Raw genomic sequence first — 12857 nt, forward strand, 5'->3', positions numbered from 1 at the left:
TGGGTCTGAGGGAGGAGGGGCTGGGGGGCTGGACTCCTGGGTCTGAGGGAGGAGGGGCTGGGGGCCTGGCCTCCTGGATCTGAGGGAGGAGGGGCTGGGGGGCTGGACTCCTGGGCCTGAGGGAGGAGGGACTGGGGTCTGACTCCTGGGTCTGTGGGAGGAGGGGGCTGGGGGCCTGGACTCCCGGGTCTGAGGGAGGAGGGGCTGGGGTCTGGATTCCTGGGCCTGAGGGAGGAGGGGCTGGGGGCCTGGACTCCTGGGTCTGAGGGAGGAGGGAGGTGGGGGCCTGGACTCCCGGGTCTGAGGGAGGAGGGTGCTGGGGGTCTGGACTCCCGGGTCTGAGGGAAGAGGGTTTGGGGGTCTGGACTCCTGGGTCTGAGAGAGGAGGGACTGGGGGCCTGACAGGGAAGGGCTCTGGGAAGTGTGGGGGGGCACAGCCCCAATGCTGCACTCCTGCCCCTCCACCACCACAGCTGTCCTCTTTTGTCTTATGACATGTGCATGGGAATCTGATCTGAGTGGGGATTAGGAAAAGGTATTTGGGAAGGGACTGTGGCCTGAAGACAATAGCTGCCCCACCCCCCAAAGGCTATTTTGGGGGGATGTCGTACATGGTGAAACAGAGGACATTTCCTAAGAAGGGATTCAAGGGGGGAGGCTCCTGGGAGAATTAGTCACACCCGCTCCCTCTCACACACACACACACACACCCCGCCCCGGGCTGATTATCTTCCCACCTGTCCCCTCCTTGCCCCACCACCCACAGCCTTGGAGGAGGTTGAACTCATCAAGAGCAGCCTTGTCCATAGACCTCATCCTGACCCCTACATAGACAGCACCCCACCTTTAAGGTCCCCCAGGACCCACAGTACCCAGGTTAAGAGCACCCCTAAATCCTGGGACCCCAGTTGATGATGCCCCTGGTTTCTGGGGACAAGCAAGTCCTCATGTCTCCAGGTTCTGAGACCCCAGTTCCTGAGACTCCACTCTGGGCTGAGACATCCTCAGATCTTGATGCCCTAGGTCTTGACACCTACATTCTGAAGCCTCAGAATCTTGAGACCCCAAAACCCAGATGCCCAAGCTCAGAGGTGCATTCATGATGCCCCGAATTTTGACACCTCCAGTCATAAGGCCTCAGACCTGGAGACCTCAATTCTCAAATCCCCAGAGGCTCCCTCCTGACCCCCAGACCATCAAACAGCTAAGCCCAGAAACCCCCAATTCCTGAGATTCCCTCAGATCTCAGACCTCTTCAGTCTGAAGGTGTTATATTCTGGGACACCCCAATCTTGGCACCCCAGACTCTGTAACTCCCAAATCCTAATACCTCAGTCCTCAGTCCCTGTGAAGTCTGAGTTTCCCCGGAATTCAAGCCTTCATTTTGTGCCCCGTCCACCTCCATAGTCCTTCACACCCCTCCTGTCCTCTCCCCCAAGTACAAAGTCCCTGGGACCATTACCTAAGGCTGGGTCTGCAGAGTCAGTGAGCGGCGGGACAGAGCCTTGCTGACCGAGCTGAAGCACCCCCAAGCACCCTGGGGTTTATAGCGGAGCCTCGGCCCCGCCCCCCAGGGGTGGGGAGGGCCAGAGAATTCCTTTCTCCAACCTAGAGTCCCAGCTCCGAGGCTGCCCTGCCCCCACTCTGGCTCCACATTCAGGATCCTGGCACCTCCTGGCTGCTTGGGGACCCCTCCGCCCCATCAGCACTGCCTTGAACCCAGGCTGGGTCAGGTGACCTCCAACCTCTGGGCGCCCCACCTCCCTTCCAGCAGGCTGCACTCTATGCTTTGAAGTCCCTGTGCTCAGCACATAGTAGGTCCTTGGAGAATATTTATTGACAAAAGGAGTAGAAGGAGCGCTTTCTCTTATATGGCTCTGGTTCCGGTCTCTCGGTCTCTCCGACACTGTCCTTCTTTCCTTTGTCTCTGTGACTCTCCATCTGTGTGTCTCTGTCTCCCCCCTCCCCACCCCCACCCCTTTGTCTGCCACCAGGATTCCACCCTGGTGACAACAGGCGCTAAAGCGGGGAAGCAGGTGTGGGTCGGGGGAGGGGAGAGGGTGTGGTGTCAGGCCTGCTCGACCTCACACTCCCCCACCTCCATCTGACACTGATCTGTTTTGGGATTCCTCCCCACCCTTTCCCTGCCACGCCATGACCTTGAACTCTAGGGGAGCCAGCCACCCCTCCTGCTTCACCGTGTCTCTGTCTCTCACTGTCTGCCATCTCTATGTCTATTTCTGGGCATTTCTCTGGGGGTTCTCTCTGGGTCTGTTTCAGGCTCTGTCTGCATCTCTCCGCGTCTGTGTCTTTCACTCCCCTTGTCTCCCCGTGCATTTTTGTCTCTGCATTACTGTAGGTGAATCTGCCCCTCTCGGTATCTGTCTATTGGTATCTGTCTGTGACCCCGTTTCTGTCTGTCTTTGTCTCTGGATCCGTGTCTCTTATCTTTCTGTCTCTTTCGGGGGCATCCTTCCCCATGTCTCTGCCATTCTCCCTCTTTGGGTCCCTATTTCTTTCTTTCAGTGGTCTCTGGGCTTTTGGTATACATCTGCCTCTCCATTGTCCCTTTCTTTGCACATCTTTCTAGGAATCTCTGTCTTTTCTCCCTCTCTGTGGGTCTCTGGCTCTCTCTGTGCCTGTGGGTGTCTCTCTCTTTGGGCCTTGGTCTGAGCCTCTCTGCACCCCAGGTGCAGCAGAAGAGCTGAGAACGCACCAGCTCTGCTCCTGTGGTGTGGTGTGGCTTGGGGGGCCCTCCCCTCTGTCCTCTCATCTCCCTCACACACCCCCCCTCCCCCAGACAGCAGACGTGCAGCCACTCCTAGCTCAGAGAGAAGGTTTATTCCTCCGGGACACCTGCAGCGCTAGGGCAGGGGGCAGGCCGGCTCAGCCTTCAAACTTTTTCTTGCGGCCCTCCATTCCACTCAGCGCATCGATGTTCTTACGCCAGTCTCCCACCTCCCGGTTTTCCTGGAGGAATGGGGTCAAGGGTTAGGGTCTCTCCCTGGTCTACAGTCTCTCAAATATCCTCCGCCCACCCTCCAGCCTGCTGGGCCACTGTGTTTTGGATGTCCATCCCGGAATCTGGTTCTGGAACACTTCTCGTCCCCTCAGGCAATCCCGTCAAATTTGCCCCCACGCCCATCCTGTCTAACACACGCACTGCGGGCCTCCTTGCTTATGTCTCTTCCTAGGAGACTCTGCGTCTTCCCCTTCTTGTCTCCCCCATGCACTACTTTTCTCTCTCATGGACTTCCTGTAGACCTCACACACTTCCTGACTCCTTGCTACTTCCTTTCTCCCTCATGCACTTCCTGGCTTCCCCTTCTAGTTTCTCTCTTCCTCTTGCACTTCCTATGCCCCTCCTACAGTTCCTATTGAGGACCCCTTACCAGATTCTTCTCCCCATAACTCCAAGTATCATCTGCCCTGAGCTGAGGCCCTAGGACTGTTGTCTCCTCTGAGCACCCCCTTCCCTGGCCCGAGCCACACTCACCTTCTCTGTGTCCTCCTTCTTCACCTGCTTGAGGTGGGCCCGCAGGTCTAAGGTCTCCTTAGCCCTGGCACCCAGCAGTGCCTGCATCATAGCATCCGCAGAGATCCTCACCCTCCGCAGGGTGGGCCGCTTAAATTTGCCCCGAAGGTCAAAGATCTTCTGGGTCAGATCTGCGATCTGGGAGCAGCCATAAGAGGAGGTGGAGACCCCCCCACTCCACCTCCCCCAGCCCCATGCTTTCACCCTACATTTCCCTCCTATCCCTCTCCGAGCCTATGGAGGCCTCATCCAGGCTCAGCTCCCACCGCCTTCGGGAAAAATTCCAAGGGCCTCATCCAGTAACTCTAAGTCCTCCCCGATCTGTCCAGTCTCCTCTCTGCAAAGGAGACACTGACACATCCCGGTCCAGCTGTGTGCATCCCACAATTCCCTGAGCCATGCCTGAGCTCACTCATCAACACTCGATGCTCCGGCTACACATTTCCACAGACACATCTTCGCTTTTTCATCTCCTGGCTTTTGCATGCTGTTCTGTCTGCCTGGAACAGCTTTCCCTAACCACTCTATACTCATTCTTCTGCCCCGTCCCTTCCAGCCCCACAGAGCTGTCCTGGGTCTCCTGGCGTCTGCACCCACACACAGCTGCAAGGGGACAGGCACCAGACCCTACCCTGAAGAGACCGAGACTTCCCAATGTCCCCCACCTCCGTGATGTTCTTGGTGACTTTCGCCTCCACGTCGTATCTCTCTTCATCCACTTTGTCCACGCGGGCATGGAGTTGTCGGCACAAGTCCTGGTCAAGGAGTTGTGGTATATGTGGGGGGGGACCCCGAGTCCTGAGTCTGAAGGAGGAGGGGCTGGGGGTCTGGACATCTGGTCCTGGAGGAATAGTTTGAAGCTGGACTCTGGGGCAGCTCGAACAAAGGGTGCTAGGAGCCAAGAGTCCAGAGAATCTGACGGAACTGGGACTGGAGAAATCAACCTCTGGATTTTGAGACTGTAGGCAGCTGCAGGCCATATTTCTGAACTCCTGAGGGTAAGGATTGGGAGACTGGACCCCAAGGTCTCCAGCAGAAGTGGGGCATAGTGACCAGACCCGTGAGTCCCAAGGATGCAAGACCGGCCATTAGGAACCTTGGATCCCCAGCTGGGCAGGAGTCCCTGCTGAGAGCGGGTACCTGCAGCTCCGCGAAGCCCAGCCCGGCCAGCTCCAGGGGCTGGCACCGCGTGCTCAGAGCGCGCCCCTTCTCTCCGCGCCGCTCCTCCGCCTCCCGCTCCAGCTCTTGCTTCGCAATCTGCAGCATCAGGGTCTGCGGAGGGGAGGCCAGGCGCCGCAGCACCCCCGGGATAGCGGATGAGGGCTGCGCCGCACCGGGGAAGCCGCCCTGGCCGGGACAGCCCTCTCTCTAGTCCCAGGCCCGGTCAGCTGTCCCACAGAGACACTCCCCCTCAAGGTCGGGTCCATCGTTCCAAGGCGGCTCACCACAAGCCCCGCCGCTCGCCACGGAGGCCCCGCCCCCCATGCACCCAACCCCCAAGCTCTGCCCCCTGAGGACACCTAGGAGCCCCCTCCAGGCCGGCACCTTCAGCTGCAGTTTCCTCGAGGCGGAGATCTTGGACTTTTTCTGCCGGGGTGGAATGGAGCAAGGGACAATCAGGGCGAGGAATGGAAGACGGACGGTGGGGGCGGAGGGGGGGCCTCACAGCCACTCCCTCACACCTGGTCCAGCCCCGAATCTACGGGAAGCCACGCCCCTCATCCCCATTCACCAATCCTGGCCCCTGACTGGTTAGGCACCGCCCTCTCTACCCTAAGCAGTCGCAGTTCCCACGGGCAACGGAACTCCGCCCATAGGCAGGTCTCACCAATCCGAGCCCTGCCTCTGCAAAACCCCGCCCTTGAAGCGCGCCGTCCTCCTAGGCTCCGCCCGCGACCAAAGCCCCGCCCCGTCTGAGGCTCTGGCCCCGCCCCCACCCCTAGGTGCCGCCCGCCTCTGTGGACTCCGAACCCAGACCCGCGCAGCCCCGCACTCGCCTTGGCGTGCGGCTCCGTGGCGTACGCGCGGTAGTTGGCCGAGGACCGTCGTCGGATCGGGGTGGGAGCGGGGGGCGGGCACCCCTCCTGGGGTTGGGGGAACGGAGCCGCGTCACCGCCGGGCCCCCCACCCCCCCACCACGTGTCCTGGGGTTGCAGCCTCCTGCCCCAGGCCCCTCCCTGCTGCGCCCCTCCCCCGTTGGTCGCCCCCGGACGGTGCCCGCTCTCACCGCATCGCTGCTCCTGGAGGGAGAGACAGGGAGGGGGGATTAATGGGGGGCTGTGTCCCGTCCTGTCTAAGGGACTCCGGCCCACCAGCTCCCCCATCCTTGGGTCCTAGGGGGTCTGAGTCCCAAACTCTTCCCTCGTGCAGACACCCAGGGATCCTGTCCCCACCTCCCTTCTCAGACCCTGTGTCCACCTCCCACCGCCTCAGGCCTCGGGAGTCCGAGTTACCAAGCTGCACTCACTCGTCCGCCATGCTGAGACTCAGGCCAGGGGTTGCAGGAGGCAGAGAAAGGGCAAGGGGCGCTTGGAGGGTCAGTGAGGGCGCGTCCGGGGTGACCTTGAAGGCCCCCGGGGTTTCGTTCTCCTCCGGGCTGCTCAAACTTGACTGAGGACACTGAGACAAGTGGCGTGGACTGAGACTAAATATACTGCTGTCACCTCCTCCCCCTGCCTGGGATGCGAGATAACTGGGGCGCGTGAGGGATGGGGTGGGCCGGGCCGTGCTCCAGCTGGATCACCCTTCCACCTTGGCGGCCTGGGAACTCAGACCCAGGAGTCCAGGCCCCCAGCCCCCTCTTCCCTCAAACCCCGGGAATCCAGGCCCCCAGCCCCATCCTCCTCCCTCAGACCCAGAAGTCCAGGACCCCAGCCCCTCCTCCTCCCTCAGACCCAGGAGTCCAGGGCCCCAGCCCCATCCTCCTCCCTCAGACCCAGAAGTCCAGGCCCCCAGCCCCCTCCTCCCTCAGACACAGGAGTCCAGGCCCCCAGGCCCTCCTCCCTCAGACCCAGGAGTCCAGCCCCCCATTCCCCTCCTCCCTGAGACCCAGGAGTCTGGGCCTTATCCCCACACTAAACTGCAATCTTCATAAGAACTATGGTCAGTTTCTGTATCCCAAACTTGTTAGCCAGTCAATAAATTTTGTTGATTTATTTGAGGATCCAGACATGGTCCAGACTCTCAGGCAACAAAAGCATGGAGAAATCCACCTCTAGTTCACTAGGAACTAGGTCTCCTCTCTTGACCACCCCAGCACAGCCCCTCTGCCAGCCCTGGAGACAAGACTGAAGACCAGAAAGACACATGGGCACACGAAGAAGAGGACCCTGCTCTCTTTACTTGGACAGTGTGGGTGTTGAGCGGCCCTGGAGAGCAGATTCCCCCAATCCCCAGGAGGCCACACAGAGGGCCTAAGACTCAGGGCCGGATCTCTGTAGGCGGTGTTTAGAGTCGCAAGAGTGGAATACATAACTCTGAAAGAACAATCTAGAATTCTAGGAACAGAATATAGAACCCCAGGTAAGTAATCTGAAATCCTAGCAGCACCTCTGGAGCTGCCTAAGACTGCTGAGAATACAACTGAGTATTCTAGAGGTGGGCTCTAATTCCAGGACCTGACTTTACGAGTCAGAGATGGGGGACCGGGCATCTGGCAGTGGAGTCAGACTCTCTGGTTTTGGGGTCTGATTCTCTGTGGGTGGCGCCGGAGACTCTGGGGGCTGCTTGAGGCGCCCAGAGGGTGGGGTCCTGCGTTCCAGAGGCTGGCCCTGGTCCTCAAGGGGCGGGACCAGGACCTCAGGGGGCGGAGTCACGGAGCCCACAGCTGCGTCAGGGCGGTGGTAAGCAGAGTCCGGGGCCTTGTAGAAGCGTGCGAAGGTCTCTGAGGGCCTGGTCTGGGGCCGGGGGGTGAACCCAGCCGCCTGAGCCAGCTCCCCGACCCGGGTGGCAAACCCCTGCAGCTGCTCCTGCCGCAGGTCCACCAGGTACCTGAAACCAGGAAGGGGCCCGTTAGGGGTCCCGGCTTTCAGCCCTCAGCCTGGACGTTCCCTGCCCTGCCCTCCGCTGGCTCACCGGGCTAATTCCACCACCAGGCGTCCTCCAGGGGCCACGCAGGCCCCGAGATCGGGGCTGAGAAGATGCACCATCCTGTGCAGAGGAAAGGGAGGGCCAAGACTGAGACTTTCAGGTCCTGAGGGAGGAGTGGGGCTGGAGGATCCGGACACTGATTAAGGAGGGGCTGGGAGCCAGGACTCCTGGGTGTAAGGGAGGAGGAGCTGGGGGAGGGAAGTCTGGGAAACTCTCTCTTACCCACAGGCCACATAGAGAAGCTGGAACCGTTCCTTGTAGCAGGTCCTGTGGTGAAGGGTCTGGGCAGAGCCCAGAGGCAGGAAGTGCACATTGAAGAATTCCGGGGCAGGGGCAGCTGGGGAAGAACTGGCAGAGTTAGGCAGACACACAAAGCTTGGAGAGAACACTCCTTGCCTGTCCTGAAGCCCTTTCTCGTAGATGGATTCCTGGAAAACTCTGGGAAGGTCAGCCCGGCAAGCAGAGACCCATTTTACAGACTAGGCAACTGAGACCCAAGAGAGGGGCACCTGGGTGGCTCAGTCATTAAATGTCTGCCTTCGGCTCAGGTCATGATCCCAGGGTCCAGGGATCGAGCCCCGCATTGGGCTCCCTGCTCGGTGGGAAGCCTGCTTCTCCCTCTCCCACTCCCCCTGCTCTCTCTCTGTGAAAGAAAAGAAAAGAAAAGGAAAGAAAGAAAGAGAAAGAAAAGAGAAAAGAAAGAAAGAGTGGATGGCCCATGGCCATACAGGGTATCCACATACCCAGGAAGAGCCAGGTTGGGGGACGGTTACAAGAGAGGCATGACCAGAATGAGGTGAGCTGGGACCCAGCACCTTGCTAGAATGTTCTGTCTCTTAGACTTCTGCAGGTAGGATTAGAATTCTACTGTTGGACTTCAGAATGATAACATGGTGTCAGAATTTAGGAAAGAGAGAGAAATACAAAGAAACAAAAAGACAATGTCAGGAATAGGAGATCACTTATTCAGACATTGGAAACCATATTGGTAAGCACTTGCACATTAAATACCTGAATCTCAGGATGGGGGTCTGGGTCCCACTCTTCCCCAGAGGATGATGTGCCCACTTTACCACCCAACTGCCATTTCAAGGGGGTGAGCTGACGCCGACGCTTACGCTCTGGGCTTCCATCCCCGTCTTGGTGCACCTGCTTGGGGTTTCCGAGGGTGTTTCTCGGGCGCCCCCAGGCGGCCACCTCTCGGAACAGCTCCGTCACATTGTGCTGAGTGATCTCACCAGCGGTCTGGGGAGAGAAGGGGCGCAGCCAGGGTGACAAGGCAGGGCCTAGAGCAGGGCCCTGTGCTAGCTTGGATTTCCAGACTGGGTTTAGAAAGTACAGAGAGGCGGGACCTTCCCCAGCCCCACAACCTCCAGCCACACACCTTGACTGGCTGTCCGTTGCTGGTCCGTAGGAGGCTGTCATCATCCGCTTCAATGCCAAAGGCCACGAATGGCCCCGTGGCGATGTCCCCCCAGTACCCGCGCGCTGCAACACGCTCTCCGTGCTGGGAAAGCAGGGAGAGAAGAGGCAGGGGAGGTCAGTGTTGGAGACCCCGGTTCCTGTGTCCCCGGAAAGGACTGGCCAGGACAGGGAGTAGACACGCACATGACTCAGGAGACGACCCGACGCAAGGGTCCGGTTTGGCACGTGGTAGGCGCTGGAGTCTCTGAGTTCAAAGGCGACGCCCGTGTCCCTCCAACGCCGGAACTCGCGAGTGTGGATGACTCGGGCCTGGGTAGGAGGAATGGACAGAGGTCTAAGCAAATCTGGTATATGGGCCCCCAGCCCCTCCTCCCTCAGTCCCAGGAGTCTGGGCCCCCAGCCCCCCTCCCAGCCCCCTCACCCCGCGGTCGTGCAGCTTCATGTGCAAGTCCCAGTCGCTGACACCGCGCCGGGCGTCGTAACGGGAGCCCAGGTAGTGACGCAGCCTGGAGTCCCAGAGGCGGCTCATGGGGAAGGCCTCGGGCCCCTTCTCCCCGCCGGCCCAGAAGCGGAACACAGCCTCCAGGGCGTCGCGCTCGCGGAACTGCACGGCCAGCATGCGTGGGGAGACAGCGAGGGAGAGGGGGCTGCAGGGAGAGCGGTTTCTCCCGCTTTACCCTCCCTTCCATCCCAGGGCGTGGGAACCATTCTCCCATTTCTCAGATGAAGAAACTGAAGTTCAGAGAGGAGCAGCCACCCCCTAGGTCACATCCCACACTGGGAGCCGGGGAGCTGGGGCTCGAACTCCATCAACGAAAACCCTTTGGGGCTGCCCATTTCCATTCTTCCCGTGGCCATCCGGATCCTGGGCGGTGACGGCACCTTGAGGGCGTCCAGGCTGAGCCACGGCAGCTGCTCCGCCAGGCGGTCGGGCTCCGGGACCAGGTGCGCCAGGCGGTTGGCCTGGGCGCGCACGAAGGCGGCCACCTGGGGGCGCAGCAGCGCGTTCCCCCACACCTCCAGGAAGGTCTCGCTCCTCTCTGGGGGGGGGGGGGATTAGTGGGGGGAGCAGAGGAGGGAACCCAGAAATGAGACCCGTGTGGATGACGCATACCCTCTTTATAGTAATCTTATTATGTCATAGTCATGTGAGCACTAGGGACACTGGCCAACTCCTCATCCATCCCTCAAACACAAAGAATAACTTACACCTAACCTAGGCCTCCTTCTAGTCTTCCCCACCCTCCAGGTGAGCCCAGTCCTGAATTTCAAGTTCAAATTTTCCTTGCCTTAAAAAAGAAAACGTTATACATAGATAGGGACGGAAATGGAGATTTATGCGTGTTAAAATAGTACAGTGTTAAATTGTTCCATTTTAGTTAGGAATCTTACAAGAGAACTATATACCTTTAGTTGTATATACATATACATCTATATCAATGTATCTCTATCAATATGTAAATTGTTTCATTTAGTGGTTTAAGAATCTTACAGAGCTATATACCTTTAGTTAGATCTAGTTGTTTCAGAGCCTTTTACAAGGTGCGCTGTGAAATGTGTGCAGCGTATTGTGAATGCTCTGGGCTATTAATGACAACTACCATCCATACTCGTGATAACAATAATCATCACTAAGAGGTACTGAGTCTGTATCATAAGCCAGGAGCTATGCATTTTTTTTTAATTGAATCCTCACAAGAACTCTATGGGAAAAGAACTTTTAGGATCTCCATTTTATCAATGTAGAAACAATGTAGGCCCAGAAAGGGGCAGGTACTAGCCCCAGGTCACTCAGCAAGCACAGCCTGAATTTGAACAGACTGTCTCAGTCCAGACTTTGCTCCAGGCGTTAAGCCGAAGTCATTGCCACTGAGAAATCATCATCCCTGCGTCCCTGCCCAAATCCTCCTCCTCCCCTCCTTTCAGGGCTGCCTCCTCAAGGCAGACTCTCTGGGATTCATGTCTCTAACTGAGGCTACTGCTACTCAGGCCTGTGCGGAGGCTTTGCAAAGGACTGAGCTCAACACTCAGGCCTGTGGGGAGGCTCTGCAAAGGACTGAGCTCAGCACTCAGGCCTGTGGGGAGGCTCTGCAAAGGACTGAGCTCAGCTCGGCCAAACCTTCCCCACATCTGGGGGACTCACTACCTCTTAAGAAGTCCTTTGATCTCTTTTGGCCCTCTTGTGTGGTAGGAGGCTTTGAATGCTTGCATGCTATGGCATGCACTGGGCTGAGAATTTATGTGGATTTTCTTCTGGGATTCTCTCAATGGCTCTAGGAGATAGTATATTTTTGTACAGGTGGGAACAATGACCAAAATGTTTAATAGTACCATTGAAATGCCAGAATCCCTGTGGGCAGGGGGAAAAGGCTGGGGGGCAGAATGTCTGGGTCCTTGCAACTGACCTTGCAACCCCATCTTCTCAGGTTCCTCCAAAGCTAGGCTGAAGATCAGCATGTGTCGGGCCACAGCTTCCAGATTATTCTCTAGCACAAAGAACTGGAAGGACAGACAGAGCAAAATGATTCTGAGATTTGTGTCCCTAGCTCCTAAGAGACCCAGGAAAGGAAGACCTCAGCCTCCACCCTCCACAGGATCCAGGCATCCTGTACACTGGCCCCCTTCCTTCAAACACAGGAGTCTGGGCACTCAGAACCCTCCTTCCCACCGTTACTCTGGAGACCCAGTCTTTAGGCACTCCCTCCCACTTGAACCCAAGAGTCCCCAACCCAGGAGTTTGGGTCCCCAGCTTCTACCTCCCTCGGACCTAGCAGTCCAGGCCTCCAGCTCCCTTCTCCCTCAGGACTTAGGAATCTGGGCCCTCCTCTTCATCCTCCTCCCTCCACGACCCCATAATCCCAGCTCACATGTAACCTCTTGCTAGGCCAGAGCGCCGCCCGGGCCAGGGTCCGAAGCAGGTGCCGCCCATCCACGGAGCCCAGCAGCAGTACATCTAGCTCGGGGGTCCTGGGCTCTGTATCGCCCCTGGAGTCCACAGGAGGACCTGGCAAGATGACGCAGGCTGGGGTGGTGGCCTGGAGAGCGCCCCCTGCAGCCTCCTCAGAACGATGGACTACAACTTCCAGCAGGACTCGCACTCCTGGCCTAGATTCTCAAGGGAGCTGTGCCTCTAAGCATTCTGGGACTTGTAGTCCGCAGAGGTCATTCGGGCTGCCCAGTGAGGGGCGGCTCCACCGTTGGAGCCTCAGGGAACGTTAGCGCGCCGCCTGCCAGGCTGGGAAGGCAGCCGCCTTGTCAGATGTGGTCCTGGGTGGGAACTCACTCTCAGCCTGCAGGTCCAGCGCCGGGGACAGGCCCCACCAGGACATGGAGCCGAAGCCTGCGCCCGAACCTGCCGGTGTGGTCATGGCCCTGCGGAACAGACATCCTGGGAGTCCCCAGCCATCGTCTCTGCGTCGCTCACCCATGCCCCTCTCACCGCCCCTCCCTTCTCGCCCCTCTCCTCCATGTGACACCCCCTCACCTCTATCCTTCCAGAGACTCCGGGACGCCCCCTCCCTCCCTGCTCGGTGCGGCGCCGCTGTTCTGCACCCCCTACACGCAACTGCCCAGAGCCCCCTTCCTTTTCGACCAATCAGCCAATGGGAGTACGCGGGTTGGCACCGGCGCGATCAACTGACCAATGGAGCGAGCGGGACCTGCCTGCTACGAACTTTTGACCAATGGGAGCGCTCCCGGGAATGGAGGGCGTGTGGACGCGGTTGTCATGACGACGGCGCTGGAGGCGAAGGGGCGGAGCCGGGGAGTCTGGGGCGGGGCCTGGGGCGATCCACATTTCTGGGATGGG

At 58.8% G+C, this 12857-nt stretch overlaps 2 protein-coding genes across 3 annotated transcripts; both read right to left on the bottom strand.

Moving 5' to 3' along the window:
* Positions 1 to 2822: 2822 nt before the first annotated feature.
* On the bottom strand, positions 2823 to 6172 carry TNNI3 (troponin I3, cardiac type). Its single transcript, XM_006742432.3, has 8 exons — positions 6003 to 6172; positions 5763 to 5775; positions 5533 to 5619; positions 5081 to 5122; positions 4676 to 4807; positions 4201 to 4290; positions 3497 to 3673; positions 2823 to 2970 (listed from the first exon to the last, which is right to left on the bottom strand). Exons 1-8 carry the CDS (start codon positions 6011 to 6013, stop codon positions 2887 to 2889), a joined length of 636 nt encoding a protein of 211 aa, XP_006742495.1. The 5' UTR covers positions 6014 to 6172; the 3' UTR covers positions 2823 to 2886.
* Positions 6173 to 6673: 501 nt separating this feature from the next.
* DNAAF3 (dynein axonemal assembly factor 3) lies at positions 6674 to 12612 on the bottom strand. 2 transcript variants are annotated; one of them, XM_031038113.2, is made up of 12 exons: positions 12534 to 12612; positions 12333 to 12421; positions 11917 to 12053; positions 11455 to 11548; positions 9932 to 10089; positions 9471 to 9653; positions 9233 to 9358; positions 9009 to 9131; positions 8743 to 8869; positions 7847 to 7961; positions 7610 to 7684; positions 6674 to 7525 (listed from the first exon to the last, which is right to left on the bottom strand). In XM_031038113.2, the coding sequence occupies exons 2-12, from the start codon at positions 12415 to 12417 to the stop codon at positions 7159 to 7161; spliced, it is 1590 nt and encodes a 529-aa protein (XP_030893973.2). In that variant the 5' UTR covers positions 12418 to 12421; positions 12534 to 12612; the 3' UTR covers positions 6674 to 7158. The 2 variants fall into 2 exon arrangements, with proteins under 2 accessions (XP_030893973.2, XP_081663436.1); XM_081807310.1 differs by lacking the exon at positions 9471 to 9653.
* Between the last annotated feature and the right edge of the window lie 245 nt (positions 12613 to 12857).

The sequence above is a fragment of the Leptonychotes weddellii genome, chromosome 16 (genome assembly GCF_054177405.1).
Source record: "Leptonychotes weddellii isolate Sample4059 chromosome 16, ASM5417740v2, whole genome shotgun sequence".
Classification (NCBI taxonomy): Eukaryota; Metazoa; Chordata; class Mammalia; order Carnivora; family Phocidae; genus Leptonychotes; species Leptonychotes weddellii.